The sequence below is a fragment of the Tachyglossus aculeatus genome, chromosome 7, assembly GCF_015852505.1.
Source record: "Tachyglossus aculeatus isolate mTacAcu1 chromosome 7, mTacAcu1.pri, whole genome shotgun sequence".
NCBI lineage: Eukaryota > Metazoa > Chordata > Mammalia > Monotremata > Tachyglossidae > Tachyglossus > Tachyglossus aculeatus.
In genome coordinates this window covers 52968620-52990843 of record NC_052072.1, presented here as the reverse complement: position 1 = coordinate 52990843, position 22224 = coordinate 52968620, and the positions used below count along the sequence as shown (strand labels likewise).

Below are 22224 nucleotides of genomic sequence, written 5' to 3'. Positions count from 1 at the left end.
AATACTTTCCTCTCACATAAGCACCCCAAAATAGTAAAGTGATATTTTGGGTTGCAGCAGGTGGTCCTCTCAGTCGAGGCTGACTGCCCTCAGCTTCTCAGGCAAAGTGGCCCTCCCCGACACAAGGGTCACCGAGGCCCCTAACCAAAGGTTAGTGATCTAATGGTTGTTAACAGGTCAATGGAAAGGATTTGTAATGAGTTACTTAGGATCGGATGAATTCCAATCTTGAAGGTCTTTCCCTTTCCTCTAACATTCTTCCCTCACCCCAGGATCCTTTCTACTTTCCTGCAAGCATCCTGGAGCAAATGTTCTCTGGCCCATTTGGCCAATTCCTCTTCTCCTGGGGAATCCCAGCTTTCAGGTTACTCCCTCCCAGTTTATCTCTTCCATATTTACAGATGTCAGAGTAGAACTGCTGCCAATCCACTCAATCATTTCCACCTCGTTCCCCCCTCCCTTTTTGTGCCAGGCTCTGTACTAAGCACTGGAGTAGTTACTCAGGTAAGACACAGTCACATGGTCCTTTGGGATCCTAGCCTCGGAACCCCATATGGAAAGACCTGCTCTTGGGCCTGAGTCCTTCTGGATCGCTTCCCCAAATCCTCCTGTGTCCCGGTCTTCCAGGATCTCTCCCAGCTCTTCAGTCAAAATGGCTCAGAGCTCTTCCCCCCAGTTAACCAGTCCACACCTCTCATCCCATTCCTCCTCTGTGATTGGCTGTATTCCAGAAGGCAGCACCATCTAAGTACCTGGTACTTAATCCAATCAGCCATGAGCTTCCTCCACACTTACAACAACTTCCGCAGTTCATGTTGTGTCTGCCCCTCTGTATGAGGTGACATTGGGTGAAAGCAATAGAAACAACAGCAACAACAAACACCCAATTTTCCACTTTACAACTTGATAGAGCAGATCTGAGTAATGGCAGGAACACCTGGGAAGGGCATTCAGGCCGTCATTTTGGAAAGCAGCGCAGTGCCACTAGATCGACCAAACTCCCTCAGGGCAGATAAGGATTTCACTAGTTGTCTGCCTACAAAACCATCACTCTGCTTGCCCAGTTTCACCTACTGTAATATCAACTCCAAAACCAATCATGTTATGTTAGACTTTATGTGTGTTGAGATTTCATCATCATACAGTGGATCTGCTACCAGAAACATGGTTCAGTGGAAAGAGCCCGGGCTTTGGAGTCAGAGGTCATGGGTTCAAATTCTGGCTCCACCAACTGTCAGCTGTGTGACTTTGGGCAAGTCACTTAACTTCTCTGGGCCTCAGTTACCTCATCTAAAAAATGGGGATTAAGACTATGAGCCCCCTGTAGAATAACCTGATCACCTTGTAACCTCCCCAGCACTTAGAACAGTGCTGTGCACTTAGTAAGCATGTACTAACTGCCATTATTATTATTATTATTATTATTATGATATGGAAGTGACACAAATAAAGCAAAAGAATAGGGTAAGAGAAGCTAAAAACCCACAATCCACCACAGCAGCCAGGAAGTCAACAGCAGAGAAATGAAAGTTGATGTCTCTGATTACCCATTGGCCTTGCAGTGACTCTGCCTTGAGTGAGGCCTAGCGGAAAGAGCAGGAGCTTGGACATCAGAGGATATGGGTTCTAATCCTGGCTCTGCAGCACATCTGCTCTGTGACCTTGGACAAGTCATTTCTCTGTGACTCAGTTACTTCATCTGTAAAATGGGGGTTAAATCTCTGAGCCCCATGTGGGACTGGGATAGGGACCATATTCAACCTGGTTATCTTGTATCTACTCCAGCACTTGGAAGAGTGCTTGACACAAAGGCTAGGCTTAAAAAAATACAAAGAAAATGATGGTATTTGTTAAGCACTTACTATGTGCGAAGCACTGTTTTAAGCATTGGGGGATACAAGGTGATCAGGTTTTCCCACGTGGGGCTCACAGTCTTAATCCCCATTTTACAGATGAGATAACTGAGGCACAGAGAAGTTAAATGACTTGCCCAAAGTTACACAGCTGACAAGTGGCAGAGCCAGGATTAGAACCCATGACCTCTGACTCCCAAGCCCGTGTTTAGGTCTTAATTTTTCTAATCAGGTCTTAATTGTTTCTAATGTGACAAGAAATCTTCAGCAGTGTAGTCAAGATAATGTCAACCTCATTCTATCTACTTCAACCTGTTGAGTTTTCAGCAAAGCTGTGAATGGCAAAATGAACCAATTTACATCTTTCTGACTTTAGCCACAATGAATGAATTGATGATTTGTTTCCCTACCCCATCTTCTCCTCAATCTTATCCATCCTGCTTGATAGAGGAGAAGATAATAATCAATGAAATATACCAAAATTATAGGCACCAAATGGGGAAAGAGAAAAAGTGGAGAATCTGGATAATCTGTGAATCAGTGAATTTCTTTTACCCCAAGATTAGTTAGTGATTAGAGATAGCATTTATTAAACATTTACAGTGCACTAAGCGCTGGGGTGAATGCAAGGTTGAGTCAGATATAGTCCCACAAAAAGTTCACAGTCTATTGTGCAGATGAGAAACCTATGGCCCAGAGAGGTTAAGTGACTTGCTCAAGGTCACACAGCAGTTAGAGGCAGAGCTAGGGCTAGAACACAGGTCTCCTGAATCCTAGTTCCATGTTCTTTCCATAAGGCCATGATACTTCCTTATGAATATAAAATTTGTGTCCTATAAAATTTGGAGATGCATTCCATTCTCTCATAACACATTTTCACTGAAGATTTTGACAAGAGAGTTCTTAGAGTATTTGGAAACAGCTTTTATGGACAGAGAGTGTGGTGGTGTCAGGAGAACTATTTGTGTGTGTGCATGTAGCAGCAGAACGAGTATTGCAGCATGGTTACTTCTTAATGTAGCAATTTACACAAAATGGAATCCCTGCATTACAGGAGTAGATTATATATATGCCCAATATCACACGGCAGGCAAGCGACGGAGCCAGGATTAAAATCCAGGTCCCATAACGCCCATGTCCTTTCTACTAGGCCATGCTACTGTTCTCTTTGACTTCCACCATCCTCTGGAGTTCCTCCCAGAATCAGCCTGGCATTATGGCCTAAGTGGGCACTTTACATGCCCAGGGTTCTGCTTATGACAGTACTGGACAAGGCTCATAACATTTAAATCGAGAAATTGTGCAGTAGAACAGCATTGTAAAGCTAGAGTGTTAACGATTTCCAAACAGGTTATTCCAAATCAGGTAATGTACAGAAAATGATAGAAAAGCATTAGACACCTCTGATGGATCTTTCTCACCCACCAATACCAACCTGAGACAACGGTTTTCTAAGAGCACAGTTTACGCCACCGATGAAGACCATATTGGGCATGATGGGTCTGGGATAGTCCATCACAAAGTCAGTTCTCATTAGCCAAACGGATCCATAGCTTAAAACATCCACTATTGTCATGTCTCGCTGCAGAAACTCAGAGGCCAACTGGGCATACGGGGTGTAAACAAAATCACAGAGGAAGGAAAACGACAAAGTGAACACCATATTCTTCACCCGCTGCAGAAATGACATGTGATCGCTATTCCTTGAAAACATTCTGGGAATGTAGGAAGAGGGGTTGGGGCACTGTGTGCCATCAAAGTCTAAGCTGCAGGGAATCAATCGCAAGAAGTAAACTGCTGGGATGGACAGATATTCCGCCAAGATGGACCCACAGGGACTCAACGGATCTGTGAAGACAGCATCAAATTTACGAGCATCCAAGCTTTTCAACAGTTCTTTGTTGTTCACTAAATGGGTACAGGCAGAGAGATAGAATGAAGCACTGATTTTCATTTTTTCATGGATGTTGAAAAATCTTTCCACCCATGAGCCTTCCTTGAAAGCTTCCAGAGCAGAGGAATGCATGTGAGCTTTCAGTTCTTCATTTCGGTAAGGCACCGGGTAGGTTTCCAGGGTGTAGAACTCGTCATCCTTGTTGAGCTCATTGGCTTCAGGTGCCAGAACAAGAACTTCATGCCCTCTATTTTGGAGTTCCTTCAACACAAGACGCATGCTGAGCCAATGGCTGCCTTCCACCGGTATCACCAGTAGCTTTCCTGCCTCTGTAAACAGCGGGCTTGATGTGATGAAGAACAGCACCCCCATCGTGGCCAAGAAATTGGCTCCGTAGCCCGGGGCCATCTCTCTTCAAAAACTCAATGATGTCTGTCTACACCTGACTCTACCAGTCAGCTCTGTACGCACTCCAATGCCCTGTCATATAACTTGCTGGCTTGTCGAGTTAATGTTTGATCCAGTAGCGTGTACTCTGGTTTATGAGACGTGAATGAGATTGGATGGCTTTGGCTAAAATGAAGGATAGTCAGGAGAAAGGGCAGGAAAATGCCCAGGTCTCAGGTCGGCTTGAGCAATATTTCTGCAAAAGCAAATGAAGGGGTGACCTACTTGCTTGTGGACTCTTCCCTTCGGAAACCAATGGGCATTATTCGACATTTTTAGCCCAGGATGGGCTTCATCAATTAGGCTCAGTCAGGGCACTGTAAGAAAGGCTGCTGACAAACTGTAGAATTCCTTCTACCTCCTTATCCCCTACTATCTCTTCACCTTGGATTAAAAAGTTTAGTTTATTATTTCCCTCCTCGTAAGCCTCTGTTGATGGTATCAATCATATGCCCAAGTGTTGAAACCCAGGCTTTCTCATCAAGGCTCACCCACACCAGCTGTGGGGAAATTGAGTGACTATCTGATTTCTTTCCTCCAGAACTGGGTCGGTAATAATAGTCATACTTGTTGAGTGCTTACTATGTGCCAAGCACTGTTCTAAACTGGAATAGATAGATACAAGATAATCAGTTGGACACAGCCTCTGTCCCATATGGGGCTCACAGTCTTAATCTCCTTTTTACTGGTAACTGAGGCACTGAGAAGTGAAGTGAAAGTGACTCGCCCAAGGTCACAGAGCAGACATGTGATGGTGCTGGGGTTAGAATCCAGGTCCTTCTGACTTCCAGGCCTGGCTCTGTCCATGAAGCCAAGCTGTTTTCATACTACTGGTGGACTACAGATGCCCCTAAACTGTGGAGAAGAGAAAAACTTGTTTCCAATACTCTCCTTCACCTCATAAGGAGGTACCTGAGATATCGCATCAGGACCGAATCATTCGGTGGACTGAAAAGCAAGGCTTAGGGTGGGCAGGTGTTGCTGAATTCTAGCCCCTTAGAGCTTGGAGCCCCAAAATCAACATACATGCAATCAATCAATTGATCAATCATTCAATCAATCAATTATATTTTTTGAGTGCTTACTGTGGGCAAGGCACTGTACTAAATGCTTGGGAGACATGTTTGAATAACAGAGTTAGGAGACACGTTGTTTTAACAGTGTTGGTGGACAGGTTCCCTGCTCACAAGGAGCTTACAGTCTGGAGGGAGATATGGACATAAGTGCTGCGGGACTGAGAGTGGAGTGAATAAAGGCTGCAAATTGAAGTGCAAGGGTAACACCGCAAGGAAGGGGAGAAGAGGAAATGAGGTCTTAGGGAAGGCCTTTTGAAACTTCCCTTTTGGAAAGGCTGTGGGTCTCGGGTTCCAATCCCAACTCTGCCAAATGCTTGAAATGTGACCTTGGGCAAGTCACTTCACTTCTCTGTGCTCCGTTTTTCTCTTCTCCCTCCTACTGTGAGCCCCATGTGGGACAGAGACAGTGTTCAACTTAATTCATTATATCTGCCCCAGTGCAAATAACAGTATTGACACACAGTAAGTGCTTAACAAATACCATGAAAAAGAACAAAAAAATAAAAATAAGGCTTTGGAGGTGGGGAGAGTGATTGTCTTTCAGATAACAAAAGAGAAGGAGTTCCAGCCCAAGAGCAAGATGTGGGAGAGGGTTCATGCTGCATGTAGGAGAGACCATACAAACCTCCAAATCCAGTGAGGAGTGACTGCCACCTGTTAACTAGGACAATTAACAATGGGCAAAAAATGGGGGAGAGTGATGGGAGTGGGAAGAGAATTGAGAGCTCTATTTCTCCATCTTTCCTTTGCCCTACTAATGGCAACATTTTCAGAGCTTCAGAAATAATCATTTCTGAAAAAAAATCAACAATTTGTGTACATGATTGTTACCATCAACAGAGTCTTACAAAGTATTAGATTATAAACTCCTTGAGGCCTGAGTGTATCACCTATCTACCATACGTTATCATGTGCCTAGTACAGCACTCTGCAAACAATGAACGATGTTAACAAAAACTCCTCACCAGTGACTCCACAACTCAGCCCCCTCCTACCTCACTTCGCTACTCTCCTACAACTCGGCCCACACACTTTGCTCCTCTAGTGTTAACCTTCTCACTCTGTCTCTATCTTGCCTACCTCACCGCTGACCCCTGGCCCACGTCCTGCCTCTGGTCTGGATCACCTTCCCTCCTCAAATCGGACAGTTACTCCCCTCCTGCTTTCAAAGCCTTACTGAAGCCACCTCTTCTCCAAGAGGCCTTCACTAAGAGTCTTCTACCACTCACTGCTGCATCACCCTGACTTGCTCCCTTTCCTCTTCTCTCCTCCCAGCCCCACAGCACTTATGTCCGTACCTGTAATTTATTTATTTGTATTGCTGTCTCTCCCCCCACCTCTTGACTGTGAGCTTGTTGTGGGCAGGGAATGTGTCTGTTTATCGTTGTACTGTACTCTCCCAAGGGCTTAGTACAATGCTCTGCACACAGTAAGTGCTCAATAAATACAATTGACTGAATGTATGAATGATGCAAATGATGAAGGAAAATATGTAACCTTGTGGCTAAAAGAATGTTCAGAGTAAACAATGGAAAATACCAAAAACGGTGAGTGTAAATCCTCCATTCCTTGAAATCTATGGAAAAAGAATAGATAATCCATTGCCCTCAAAACATTTACCTGTCTGGAGACAGAGAAGATTGAGCCACAAAAATCCCTTGGTTTTTTTGATTGCTACACTTATAATCAATCAATCAATGATATTTATTGAGCACTTACTATTTGCAGAGCATTGTACTCAGCACTTGGGAGAGAACACTAAAATAGTGTTTGTAGACATGACCCCGACCCACAGGGCTTTTACAATCTATAGGGGGCAACAGACATTAAAATAGATTATGGATAGGGGAAATGGGAGCATATAGGTATATGTATATAAGTGAGGTGAGAATGAACTTGGGGTGGATATCAAGGGCTTTAAGGGGAACAGATCCAATCTCTGTGAAACCTTTTTTTTTAATGGTATTTCTTAAACACCTACTCACAGTCTTAATCCCCATTTTCAGATGAGGTAACTGAGGCACAGAGAAGCTAAGTGACTTGCCCAAGGTCCCACAGCAGGCAAGTGGTGGTGCTGGAATTAGAACCCAGGTCTTCTGACTCCCAGACCCATGCTCTTTCCAGCAGACCACACTGCTTCTCTTCATTCAGGGACAGCAGCATCTTTTCCGATTGTCACTGGCCAGACTGGTCTCCATTAGACTGTAAGCTCCTGAAGGGCAGGGATCATGTCCACCAATTGTATTGTCTTCTCCCAAACACTTAGTGCAGTGCTCTGCACAAAGTAAGTACTCAATGAATGCCTTTTCTTTGACTGCTTGGTCCTCAGCAGCCCACTGCTAGCTCATTTTCTTTAAGACTGAGTTTTGATAAGTCCTTATACGGTGTATTAAACACTGAAGCTACACCATTTGAGCACTTGCTCCCCTAAGCCCCACAGCCTTATGAACATATCTGGAATTCATTTCTCGATATTACTGTCTGTCTCCCCTCTAGAATGTAAGATTCCTGTGGGTAGGGAATGTGACTACCAACTCTGTTGTAGTGTATTCCCAGAGTGGCTTAGTAGATAGAACACAAGCCTGGGATTCAGACAGCCCTGGGTTCTAATCCCAGCTCCACCACCTATCTGTTGCGTGACCTTAGGCAAGTCACTTCCCTTCTCTGGGCCTTAGTTCCCTCATCTCTGGAATGGTGATTAAGATTCTGAGGCCCATGTGGGACATGTACCAGCTCCAACCTGATAATCTTGTATCTACTCCAGTGCCTAATACAGGGTCTGGCACACAGTAAGTACTTAACACATACCATAAAAAAGCATTTAGTTCTGTAAGTACATTTAGTACGCAGTAAGGGCTCAATAAATATCACTGACTGATTGATTGATTGATATTCTGCTCTTCCAGCTTTCATATGTCCCCTCATATGGCCCCAAGGTACCTCTTGGGTTTCTTTTTTCTTCCATTCCACCTGTTTGTCCTAACGGACAGAGTTGTGTGGCCATGAACATTACTTTAATGCCTGTGGAGTATCTATGTTCCAGGACCTTACTGCTGGTAACCTTGTCTTTCAATTTGCATGTGGTTGAGAATGGTTCGTAAGGGCATTGGTGAAACTGTTTTAAAAGATGGGTGTGTCTCCTGGAGAGGGTATAAGCCTTACAACTGTATAGGAAATTAGAGGCACTATCCTTGCAAACCTTCAATTTTTTATGTATTGTGATAAGTATAAAACTACGGCATGCCTGCAATAAAATGTGGCAGGCAGTCTTTTCACTACACTTTATAGAAGGGCATAGGGGAGCTGGAGATACAATAGAAAATGGCAAAAAAGGTTCCGTGTCTCCTGATAATCATTTTGTCAGTGTCTCTCATTCTACATCATCTGCAATGGTAATTTGTGAGCATTTACTGTGGGCAAAGCACTGTACTAAACGCTTGGGAGAGGACACTCCAACAGGGTTAGTAGACACACTCCCTGCCCACAACGAGCTTACAACCTAGAGATGAAACATGAATAATTAGAGACCCTCACAAGACATGTAACACATATATATGAATTGTACATATATTCATTTTACACAAGACTGGATAATATATCATATATTTATTTTACTAGACGTAGAGAAATATTTTTATACACACGTGTATGTATATATACATACATATATATATATATATATGCATCTATTATAAATGAAAAGTACTCTAATATGTAACATTTTAAAACTGAATATACCACTACAAAGGACTCCTTACCTAATCCAACTAATAAAAGTGGTAAAGAGTATACTTACGTCATGTATATGTAAACCATTCATCAAACAGAAACCAGAAAGAATTCTGGGAGTTCAGGCGAAGGAAGAGGAACAGGATGAGAAGGAGGGTGGCTTAGAAGGTCTCGAAGGAGATTTCTGATCCCTAGCTCTCTTTTTTTTTATGGTATTTGTTAAGCGCTTACAATTTGGCACGTCCTGTTCTAAGAGCTGGAGAAGAAACAAAGTAATCAATTTTGACACAGTCGCTGTCCCACATGGGGCTCACAGTCTTAATCTCCATTTTATAGGTGAGGTAACTGAGGTGCAGAGAAGTCACGAGAGCTTCCCAAGGTCACACAGCAGGCAAGTGGCAGAGCAGGGCCTAGAACTCAAGGCCTTCTTTCTCCCTGGCCTGTAGTCTCTCCACTAAGCACACTGCTTCTCTCTGCCTCCAGCCTCACTCACGTTGTGAGGGACTTGCTATGCCCCTTCGTAGCTCTGCTCCTCCAGCCCCAGAAACTGCTCTCAGTGTAAGTGATTGTTTTCCCCCTACATCGAAAGGAATGGACGGTCAAGTCAATAGGGTTCTGGGAGGCAAATGGCTCATGGGCTCTGGTGACTTTCATTCATTCATTCATTCAATCGTATTTATTGAGCGCTTACTGTGTGAAGGGCACTGTACTAATCAATCAATCGTATTTATTGAGCACTTACCGTGTGCAGAGCACTGTACTAAGCACTTGGGAAGTACAAGTTGGCAACATAAGTACAACATAAGTAATTGGAAAGTACAATTCAGCAATAGAGACAATCCCTACCCAACAAAAGGCTCACAGTCTAGAAGGGGGAGACAGACATCAAAACAAGTAAACAGGCATCAATAGCATCAGTATAAACAAATAGAATTATAGATATATACACATCATTAATAAAATAAATAGAATAATAAATATTTACATATATACACAAGTGCTGTGGGGTGGGGAGAGGGGTAGAGCAGAAGGAGGAAGTCTGGGCGATGGTGGGGAGGAAGAGCAGTTGAAAAAGGGTGCTTAGTCTGGGAAGGCCTCCTGAAGGAGGTGAGCTTTCAGTAGGGCTTTGAAGGGAGGAAGTGTGCTAGTTTGGCATTCCAGGCCAGAGGTAGGATGTGGACCAGGGGTCGACGGCGGGACAGGCAAGAACGAGGCACAGTGAGGAGGTTAGTGGCAGAGCAGCGGAATGTGCAGGCTGAGCTGTAGAAGGAGAGAAGGGAGGTGAGGTAGGAGGATGCTAGGGAATGGAGAGCTTTGAATCCAATATTGAAGAGTTTTTGCTTCATGCAAAGGTTGATAGACAACCGCTGGAGATATTTGAGGAGGAGAGTGACATGCCCAAAACATTTCTGTGAAAGATAATCCGGGCAGCCGAGTGAAGTATAGACTTGTGGGTGTGCTTACTCTCCCTTTGTCCTCTGCAATATTGCAGCAGTGAACCTAACTATCCTTGAGGGAAAAACTTCATCAGCAATTTTTTACTTTCTTCTAGGTAGCTTTTCCCAGCCCATAAAGTACATTTCTGAGAAAATGGGGAAAATCTTACCCTTAATAGTGGTATTACAGGATTTTTTTTCGACTTCATAAATTTACTAAAAACTGGTAGTGGTTTCAAATTCCTCACCTCCCACTCCCCATCTCATCCCTGTGCCATGCCAACTTAGCAGTTGACCTGCATTAAACCAGTTCCCTAAGAGGGTCCCAGAGCAGCTCAATTTTATGGCACTGCCAAGTGACTTGTGACACTTTTGTGATGCCATTTGATGACATGACCTCAGTGACTGCATCCAACTGACTCTCCTAATACGATAAAAGAGAAGTTGGGGTCTTTCCCTCACCAACAGAGATCTTGGTATTAAAAGGTCCTGCCACAATTTGCAAGAAAACAAATGAACTTCCAAGTATGCCTGAAGAAGATCTCAGAGGAGAGGAGAGTTCAAAGATTCACAGAGCTGTTCAAAAGGAGTCGGCCTGCTTCAAGTTGCTTTACAAAGAAGTAAAGCGGCTCTTCAACCTAAATAGGACAAATTCTGCACTCAAGTTGGAAAATTGCCATCCCACTCAGTAAAATAAGTTTCTGCATCTGCAGCCTTGTGCTGAGATTCTTCTCACTCCTCTTGCTTTAAAGTTATGACACGATGTTTTGAATAACTTTAACCAACCAATCAATGGTAGGTATTGAGAGCTTACTGTGTGCAGAGCACTGTACTAAGCACTTGGGGAGTACAGTGGAACAGTGTTGGTAAATGTGTTCCCTGCATATTGCATTCCTGTAACTGTAACTCAACCACCATCTCAAGTGAAGAAGAACAGCAGGAGACAGCAGACGGCAGCAGGGAAAATCCAAGCTCAGCTCTGTTTGTTGCATTGTACTCTCCCAAGCGCTTAGTACAGTGTTCCACACACAGTAAGCACTCAGTAAATACCACTAATTGATTGATTTTCACCTAACCAGAGTTAGGGGCCCAGGGAACATTTGTGGCTGGAGAAGAGAAGCTAGAAGAAAGGAAGAAAAGAGGAACAATGTTAAAAAGCCAGGAATGGAGAAGGGAAAAGGGAGGAGGAAGGAAAGGTTTGAAAAGGTAGACCTAAGCAGACTCAGTGGCAGAAGGAGAAGGGAATATGGAGCCATCAAAGATGGCTTTTTATAAGAATGAGCTTCTCTGAAGACCAGCCCCAGGCCCTTTGAAGAGGCTGTCTGGCGAGAACACCATTTGTACCTGAGAAATATAGTTGTAGAAATGGTGGATTCCAAAATTTAAAAGAATTTACCCTGAGTCAGGGTTTGGGGCTCCACATGACACATTCCCTGAAAAGTGACAATGAGACGGGGCTTAGTGGAAAGAGCCCGGGCTTGGGAGACAGAGGACATGAGTTCTAATCCCAGCTCTGCCACTTGTCTGCTGTGTGATCTTGCACAAGTCACTTAACTTCCCTGTGCCTCATTTACCTCATCTGTAAAATGGGGGTGAAGACTGTGAGTCCCTCGTGGGACAACCTGACTACCTTGCACCTACCCCAGCACTTAGAACATTGCTTGGCACATAGTAAGCGCTTAACAAATACCATTATTATTATTATTACCTGCAGAGAAGGTTGACTGAGCTGACGACAGTCGAAAACTGGGTAAGTCAAGCAATCAGTCATCAGCTGTATTGACTGAGCCCTTAATTATGTGTAGAGTTCTGTACTAAGGATTTCAAAGAGTGCATTACAAGAGGATTAGCAGTTATGTTTCCTGCCCATAGTGAGCTTAAATCCACTTTCTAAGCAGGACTGTGCACATGGAGGGCCCTGAGTTGTGATAAAACCGTTATTGTGTTGATTCTTCTGAGCTAGGAAAGATAGTGATCGCATTCTGGATTAAGATAAGTGAGAGATTCATAGTAGATATTGAGCTATATCCAATGCAGCTTGATCTCTTGATTTAAATTTGGGGAACGGAACCCAAAAGCACTGACCAAAAGTTTTTTTTTTAAAATGGTATTTGTTAAACACCTACTATGTCAAACACTGAAGTTGGAAGGAAGAGGATTTAATCCCCATTTTACAGATAAAATAACTGAGGCACAGAGAAGCCAAGTGACCTCCAAGGTCACACAGCAGACTAATGGGGGAGCCTGGACTAGAATCCAGGTCTTCTGACTGGGAGGAGGGGAAGGAGAAATGGAAGTTTTGGGGATAGAAATATCAATCAATCAATCAATCATATTTATTGAGTGCTTACTGTGTGCAGAGCACTGTACTAAGCGCTTGGGAAGTACAAGTTGGCAACACATAGAGACGGTCCCTACCCAACAGTGGGCTCACAATCTAGAAGGGGGTGACAGAGAACAAAACAAAACATTAACATAAACATTATTTATTAACAAAATAAAATTAATAGAATAGCTATGTACAAGTAAAATAAATAAATAAATAGAGTAATAAATACGTACAAACATATATACATATATACAGGTGCTGTGGGGAAGGGAAGGAGGTAAGGCGGGAGGGATGGAGAGGGGGAGGAAGGGGAGAGGAAGGAGAGGGCTCAGTCTGGGAAGGCCTCCTGGAGGAGGTGAGCTCTCCGTAGGGCCTTGAAGGGAGGAAGAGAGCTACCTTGGTGGATATGGGGAGGGGGGGCATTCCAGGCCAAGGTGCGTATGGCAGATGTGTAGCGGGACAAAAGCGAGTAAACCTGAGGAGCCGGATATTCCCCAATACTGCAGGTGTGAGATCCAATTTTTCTTCATAAAACCGAGTAACTAAGCAGAAGCCATCATGAGGCAAAAGTTAAAGGGTTCTGCTGAAGGGGTAGCAAGCCGAGAATAGATGGCTACATCTTCACGCCTCTTAAAGATTATTTCTTACTTTGTCACTGGCAGGCATTTACTTAAAACGTTTGTCTGTGGGGTGTGATGAAACCAATCCAATAATCTGTTTTTAATGCCCGACTCCTCCTCTAAACTCCTTGTGGGCAGGGGTCACATCTACCAACTCCGTTGTAGTGTACCCTCCCGAGCGTTTTGTGCGGGGCTCTCCACAAAGCAAGCGAGCGCTCTGTACATACCAGAGATCAATCGATAACCATCGACAGATAAGCAGTATGGCATAGGGATAGAGCATGGGCTTGGGAGTCAGAAGGTTTGCTGCCATTTGACTGCTGCATGACCTTGGGCGAGTCACTTGACTCCTCTGTGCCTCAGTTCCCTCATCTGCAAAATGGGGATGGACACTGATGGAGAAATAGAAGAAGGAGGGAACGTTTCTACTAAATCTGTTTTAGTGTACTCTCCCAAGTGCTTAGTACAGTGGTCTGCACACTGTAAGTGCTCAATAAATAAAGTGACCTACCAGATTTGCTCTGCCCATTCAGCAGAAATTAGAGAGTACATAGCTCCTGCCAAGTCATTTGAGGATTTTCACTTTGTGGCAGAATCATATCAAATTAACTTAGAGATAAAATTAACCAATAAAATACCCAGAGGAACAAGTGTCATGCTGACTGGGCACTTTTGATGAACTTTCTAGCTTACTCACCATTAAACCATAGTTTATTTTTGAACTCTGAAATATCGAACGTTTAAACAGGAGATAGGAGGTTACTTAATTTCCAATCTAACAGCCGTCAGATGGCCAAGGTTCTTCTGTTATTCCATTATCATTAGAAAAGTGTTTGGGGTTCAGGAGCAGTTGGAGTCAAGTAAGTGCATTGGAGATATTACAAAATTCTCCTATAACCTGATGCTGTAAACCTTTGATATGAGCCTTGGGCTTCGAACTGCAAACAGTGTTTGTACACTTGTGTAAAAATGGACTAACAGGTGAATTTACTGAGGCTCATTCTGAGCAGTGAGATGTTGTGCTTTGTCACAGACTGGTGAGATTAGCTGATTCCTTCCCATCCCGGCTCTGCCTTAGTTCATTCATTCATTCATTCAATCATATTTATTGAGAGCTTACTGTGTGCAAAGCACTGTACTAAGCGCCTGGGAGAGTACAATACAACAACAAACAAATGCATTCCTGTCCACAACGAGCTCACAGTCTAGAGGGGGAGGCAGACACGAAAATAAATTAATAGATAGATAAATAAATAGAAAAGTAAATACATTGCCGATATATACAAGTATATACTTATGTGCTGTGCGGCTAGAGGGAGGATGAATCAAGGAACAAGTAAGAGTAGCGCAGAAGGGAGTGGGAGAAGAGGAGGAGAGGGCTTAGTCAGGGAAGTCTTCTTAGAGGAGATGTGTCTTCAATGAGGCACCTTATTGTTAATACTGGAAAAGTAGCGTGGCCTAGAGGCTAGAGCACGTGCCTGGGAGACAGAAGGACCTGGGATCTTACCCAGGCTCTGCCTCTTGTCTGCTCTGTCACCTTGGACAAGTTGCTTCACTTCTTTGAGCCTCAGTTACCTCATCTGTAAAATGGGGATTAAAAGCGTGAGCCCCATGAGGGACAGGGACTGGTTCCAACCTGATTAGCTTGTATCTACCCCAGAGCTTAGTACAGTGCCTGGCACAAAGTAAGCACTTAAAGAATACCATAAAAAAAGGAGCCAAAGCAGCTAGACCCCCAGCCAGACACAGAAGCCTCTTCTTGGACAGGCTGTGTTACAGTCTTAAGGGCTATGGTAATGAGCGTGCCCCAGGTAAAGTTTGAAGATAGTAGATTCCAAATGAATAAAAAGAAACAATTTGTTATCCAGTGCTTGGTAGAGATATGAAATTGATTCCAATAGGAAGTAGCCAGCCAAAAATCAACAAGATTCAAAGGGGTTTGGAAAAGTTCCTGGATCAGAGGAACAGAGTGGATTACTTGAGGGAATGAGCAACAGGGCAGTTCATTCACTCATTCAATCATATTTATTGATGGCTTACTGTGTGCAAAGAGCTTGGGAGAGCACAGAATAAATTGTCAATAGATACGATTGAACAAATGAATGAACAGACACATTCCCTGCCCCAGCGAACTCACAGTCTAGATGACAATGAGTGGCCTAGTGGAAAGAGAGTAAGGCGGGGAGTAAGGAGACCTGGGTTCGATATCCAGCTGCTTCGCTGACCTAATATGTGATCCTGGGCAAGTGATTGAATCTCTCTGCCCCATAGTTTCCTCATCTGAATACTTAGTACAGGCTATGCACACAGTAAGCACTCAATAAATATGACTGGTTTGTTTTAATGGCATTTGTTAAGTGCTTACAATGTGCCAGACAATTCACTAAGCATTGTGTCGATGCAAGCTAATCAGGTTGGATACAGTCCATGTCCCATATGGGACTCACAGGTCTTATCCCCTTTTTACAGATGAGGAACCTGAAGCCCAGAGAATTGAAATGCCTCGCCCAAGGTCACACAACAGACAAGCGAGGGAACAGGAATTAGAACCCAGATTTTTCTGACTCCCAGGTTTGTGCTGTATCCACTGGGCTAGGCTGCTTCTCCATTGATTGATTGATTTGCAAACTGGTGATAAAATAGGTGTTAGTCCCAGGTGAGACTGGTGCTATGTTAATCTTATAGCCTTCTCACTTCACCAGTCTTAAGCATATAATAAGCACTGAATAAACACCATAATGAATTAGAGGCTGACTGCCAAAGAGGGAAACCATTTTCTGTTTCTTCAAGCATCCCATTATCCCTGTCAGAGACAGAACCCTGGGTTGAATGGACCAATGAGGAGTCTTTGGTTACAGAGAGAAACAACGTAGAACAGCTGGAAACTGGTAGATTTCAGAAACAGGATTAGTAACTAGAGGAAATCCAGGCTTCCCCAAAGAGCACAGATTAGCCAGGTCTATATAAGATGGATTTTTTAAATACTACTTTGGGGTCAAAATACTAACATATTTAGGACTTAAATCAGCACACGACAAGTCTAAAGCTAAAAATTAGCATTCACTGGGCTTCAATTAGCAGTAGTAGGATCCCACATGCAACGCTGTCATGCCTGAAGTCAAGAAACCCTGATGTCAGCATGTCGGCCTGTTGGACGGTATTTTTTATTCCTACTATTTTCCACCCTACTCACACGTCCAAGCTGGATGTCTTTGTAGTACCAAGAATTCAGGCCTCTTGACAGTGGAGTCTGGCAAATAGTGTCCCAGCTCATGAGCACCTTAGGTCAGCAGCTCCCAGCTGGGTAGATTATCAGTCTAGTTAAAAAACACTGGGCCTCCATCACACAGCTGAATAATTCTGGCCATTCTAGAACAGCTCCTTCAAAGAGAGGTTTTCACAGACTCTAGGACTCAGTCAATCAATCAATCAATCATATTTACTGAGCCCTTACTGGGTGCTGAGCACTGAACTAAGCATTTGGGAAAGTACAATATAACAGAGTTGATAGACCCATTCTCTGCCCATGCTTGGCACAAAGGAAACACTTAACAAATACCATAATAATAATAGTAACAAGCGAATAGTCCAGGGGATCTACAGGGTCACTGATCTGACCCTGAGGGGAATCCAGAGAGAGAAACACATCCGCACCCTCCTTCAAGCCCCCCTTCACCCCTCACACACCACCAATCAATGAATTAACACCAAGTATCTGGGAGGGTGCCACAAAAGAAAGAGACATCATTTCCTGTCCTCAGGGAGGTTAGGGAGTTTAATGGGAGAGAAGGCAGACCCAAATGATTTACAGTTTCTTTTTTCTATGGGATTTGTTGGGTGCTTTCTACATGTCAAACACTGTTCTAAGCTCTGGGGTGGTTACAAGTTAATTAGGTCAAACCCAGTCCCTGTCATACATGGGGCTCACAATCTAAGTAGGAAGGAGAACAGGTATCCCCATTTTACAATTGATGAAACTAAGGCACAGAGAAGTTAAATGACTTGCCCAAGATCACACAGCAAGCAATTAGCAGAGCTATGATGAGAGCCCAGGTCATTCATTCATTCATTCATTCATTCATTCATTCCTTCTTCAATTATATTTATTGAGTGCTTACTGTGTGCAGACCACTGTACTAGGTGCTTGGAAAGTAAAATCCAGCAAAAAATAATGCAATTTAGCAGCAATGCAGTCCTTCTGACTCCCAGCCCATACTCTCTTCACTAGGCCACAGATAGGAACAGAAAAAAGAAAAGTGCTCTAACTGCTGCTAGCAGGAGTGTGGTGAAAATAACTAACTACAAATAAGTGTAAATCAGTCTTTGTTGAAACATGTTAGTGCTAAAGGTAGTTATGGAAGGGACTCTATGGCATTAACATGAGCTGGGAAAGTGGAGCTTAATCAGAAAATTCCTCCTTGAGGAAATTTAGTCCGATTTATTTAGAAAAGGCCTCTCTGAGGAGATTAGCATGGGGAGATTTATAGCCTAGCCTACTTGAAGTGGCTTGGAGTTAAATATCAGAGGAAGCACATAAGCACAAGGTTGAATGGGGGAGAATGAAGGGCAGGAACAAGACAGAAGCAGCGTGGCTCAGTGGAAAGAGCACGGGCTGGGGAGTCAGAGGTCATGTATTCAAATCCTGGCTCTGCCGCTTGTCAGCTGTGTGACATTGGGCAAGTCACTTAACTTCCCTGTGCCTCAGTTACCTCATCTGTAAAATGGGGATTAATATTGTGAGCCCCACATGGGACAACTTGATCACCTTGTATCCTCCCCAGTGCTTAGAACAGTGCTTTGCACATAGCAAGCGCTTGGCAAATACCAAAATTATTATTATTAGCACAAAGAAAGAGAGCAGATGAGACAGTTGAAGAGAGCTGAAAAATAACAATAATGATGGATTTTTTGAAGAACTTTCTCTGTGCCATTCAGTGTGCTAAGGTACATGATAGATTGTGGATCACTTAGAGAGTTGGAGAAGAAAAAGAGATGGCAGCAGAGTATTAAACCCATTTGAAGAGTTTGGGCAGGAATGGGAAGAGGGAGATGCAGCAATATCTGGAAGATGATATGAAATAATAGAAATAATAATGATGGCATTTATTAAGTGCTTACTATATGCAAAGCACTGTTCTAAGCGCTGGGGAGGTTACAAGGTGATCAGGTTGTCCCACGGGGAGGCTCACAGTCTTAATCCCCATTTTACAGATGAGGTCACTGAGGCACAGAGAAGTTAAATGTCTTGCCCAAAGTCACACAGCTGACAATTAGCGGAGTTGGGATTTGAACCGATGACCCCTGACTCCAATACCTGTGCTCTTTCCACTGAGCCACGCTGCTTCTCAAATCTATCAATCAATCCACCAAGCAATCATATTTACTGAGCACTTACTGTGTGCAGAGCACTGTCCTAAGCACTTGGGAGAGTCCAATATAACAGAGATGGTAGACACATTCCCTGCCCACAACTAGCTACCAGGGAAAGATTTTTTTTTAGAGGGGAGAGGAGCCTGTTTGAAAGCAGAGTGAAAGGAGTCATTGGAAGTGTGAGATCAAAGATGATGGTGAGAGAAAGAAAGAGGGCAAGAACAAGTGTTTTTCAAAGGTGAGAGGGTCTGAGGGACAGCTAGAAGGGCAAGATTTTGAAAGCAGACAGTAGACCTCTTGAGAGACGGTGGGGAAGGTGGAGAAAATGGAGGTGAAAGTGAGAGTTGGGTTGAAGCAGGGAGGAGGGAGAAAATGCAGCCAGTAGGAGCACTTGGAGTTTTGCTCTCTCTTTAAATAAGCAGTACCCAAGGGCAGTGTTGTAAAAGAAGAAAGAGCAACAGCTTGGAAGTGACCTTCCGTGTGATCTTGGATTTCCAGTTTCCTCATCTGTAAAATAAGAATAATAGTATCTCTCCTATCCCTTACCTCATGAGAAAACACCAAAGAAGAGAAGGAGATCACTGATGAAAAACAGTTTTGAAAAATGTAAAGAATTAATATTGTTGGAAATAAGCCCTACCTGTTGTGTAGGGACTGTCTCTATTTGTTGCTGAATTGTAATTTCCAAGTGCTTAGTACAGTGCTCTGCAGACAGTAAGCATTCAGTAAATATGATTGAATAAATGAATGAATCATTGGTTAAATATTTACTTTTCAGGGCCACGTTGAACTGATTTTGCTGTTGAATTGGTGGATTTCAAACTCTGAACTGTAAACTCAATAAAGTTTGATCTACCATGAAGATGATAAAGATGATCTATCATGGCACCCATTTTGCTTTTGACTTGGTAACAGGGAACTTTTTGTTTGATCTCATAGTCAGACTTAAAATTCGCACGAACTACTCATTATCCAGATTTTAAATTGGTATAAACTATTGATTAGCATGCTGGTCCTCCAATTTCCAGATAAAAGTTCACTTTTTTGAATGACTGCATTGCCTGAAAGCTCTATTATAAATATCTGCCCAAACTTTCCAGGTGAAGGGTCAGTCGCAGATGATGCTGTCAATTTGCCTCAACAATTAATCAATTCAGAAATTGAATCCATGTCAGAAAATGTCCATTTCTGCCTGGTCCAGATGAAGAACAAGAATTCAGCTCCAGAGTGACATAGACGTTGTTGAAAAGTGATTTGAAATAAACGTTACTGCTCCGTCTGAACTTCTCATTTTGTCCCCTCAGGAACAGCTGATGCCATTAGAGGCTACTGAAAACAGCCTCTTATATATTTTTGACTTGGGATTAGAGATGTGTCAGCAAAGTTCTAGAAAGCAGAGCCAAGGAAAGCTGCTCAATAGACTTTTGTATTTCTGTTTTGAAAGGTAGAAAATTGGAAAATGACCAATCTATGGCAGCACCAGATGTCAGTGTGCTTAGATTGAGACCAGAGTCCATTCCTGGCTGTGTAATTGACTTGCTATGAAAAGCGTGTGAGACCTCTTGGTCGAGAAAGCCTGATGTTCCTGAATTTGATCTGTGAAAGCCTGCTGTAGGTCTCTAACATCAAGGCTAGGGTGTTGCCCATGAAGATGCAGCATTGCATAGTGGTTAGGCCACTAGGCCACTCTGTTTCCTCCAGCCATGCAGCTTCCTCCGATTGATTGATTGAATGATTGTTAGGCTATGGCCGTGACATTCAGAGTGGATCATCACTCTGTGCCTAGCAGACCCTCAATTGAGCGTGGACCTTCCAGAGTGGGCCTTAGTGAGTGAGACATGTGATCTCGGTCTCCGTCTATGCAATGGCTCCAACGGTTCTTCCTCTGCTCTCTCTCCCCATGAAGCCACCATTGCCAAAGCAGACCTGGCTGTGTACAGAGTAGAGCAGCGAGGACTTTGGAATAGCCAGTAGTAGGGTCTCTTAAATTGTGAGCCCCTTGAGGGACAGGGACCATATCTAATTCCCACCGGGGTATTGTCTCCTAGCACAGAGTATAGCACTCTGCACACAGTGAATGCTTAACAAATATTACTGCTTTTAGTAGTCCTAGCAGTGCCTACAGCATTAAAACTAGCAGGGAACTCGAAGAAAGGGCACAGAAGCTGTAGACAGAAGTGGGCATGTCTGTGAACATAGTAATAATAATGATGGTATTTGCTAAGCTCTTACTGTGTACCGAGCACCATTCTAAGCCCTGCTACTTTGTCAAGACACTTAAAGGCTTAGTAGACACATCTTCTGGTCCAGCTATATTAAGAGACCTCTGGCCTTCCTTCCAAATGGTCCGTATCCTGATCAGTATTAGTAGCATTAATTGAGACCCTACTGTGGTGACAGAATTTAACTGTAACAGTATTTACTGAGTGCCTAGTATACTAAATGCTTGGGAAAGTTCAACATAATAATAATAATAATAATAATAATAATAATGGTATTTGTGAAATGCTCATAAAGTGCCAGGCACTATACTAAGCACCAGGGTGGATGTAAGCAAATCAAGTTGGATGCAGTCCCTGTCCTATGTGGGGCTCATGGTCTCAATCCCCATTTTACAGATGAGTATCTGAGGCACAGAGAAGAGAAGTGAAATAATAATAATAATAATAATAGTATTTGTTAAGTGCTTACTTTGTGCCAAGCACTGTTCTAAGCATTGGCCCAAGGTCACACAGCAGACATATGGAGGAGACAGGATTAGAACTTATGACCTTCTGACTCCCAGGCCTGTCCTCTATTCACTATGGTATGCTGTTTCTTCAACATAGAAAAAGATGCATTCCCTGCCCACAGGGAGCTTACATTCCATGATGGACTGGGATCTCTTAGCCCTTTCCTGGCCTAAATAGCCCCAGAAGTCACGTAAGCCTGATAATGAGGCCCTCTTCTTTTTTCCTTCCCATACAATACTGGGGGTCCCAGACAAGAGAACCCTACCCTTGCACCCCTTTAGTGCTACCACCAATACTTTCCTCTCACATAAACACCCCAAAATAGTAAAGTGATATTTTGGGTTGCAGCAGGTGGTCCTCTCAGTCGAGGCTGACTGCCCTCAGCTTCTCAGGCAAAGTGGCCCTCCCCGACACAAGGGTCACCGAGGCCCCTAACCAAAGGTTAGTGCTCTAATGGTTGTTAACAGGACAACGGAAAGGATTTGTAATGAGTTACTTAGGATCGGATGAATTCCAATCTTGAAGGTCTTTCCCTTTCCTCTAACATTCTTCCCTCACCCCAGGATCCTTTCTACTTTCCTGCAAGCATCCTGGAGCAAATGTTCTCTGGCCCATTTGACCACTTCCTCTTCTCCTGGGGAATCCCAGCTTTCAGGTTACTCCCTCCCAGGTTATCGCCTCCAGATTTACAGATGCCAAAGTAGAACTGCTGCCAATCCACTCAATCATTTCCACCTC

The 22224-nt window shown here is 43.5% G+C and overlaps 1 protein-coding gene across 2 annotated transcripts in view; it reads right to left on the bottom strand.

Annotated features, from left to right (window-relative positions):
- Window positions 1-22224, bottom strand: part of LOC119930482 (UDP-glucuronosyltransferase 1A1-like) — a 122687-nt gene that overhangs the window by 97880 nt on the left and 2583 nt on the right. Inside the window, exon 1 of one of the 2 annotated variants that reach the window (XM_038748811.1) lies at window positions 3289-4181. The exons of the other annotated variant lie outside the window; for it this stretch is intronic. Within the exon in view, the coding sequence (XP_038604739.1) occupies window positions 3289-4155 (867 nt within the window). The 5' untranslated portion in view covers window positions 4156-4181. Of the gene's footprint in view, window positions 1-3288; window positions 4182-22224 lie in introns of those variants that run through there. 2 annotated transcript variants of the gene reach the window in all.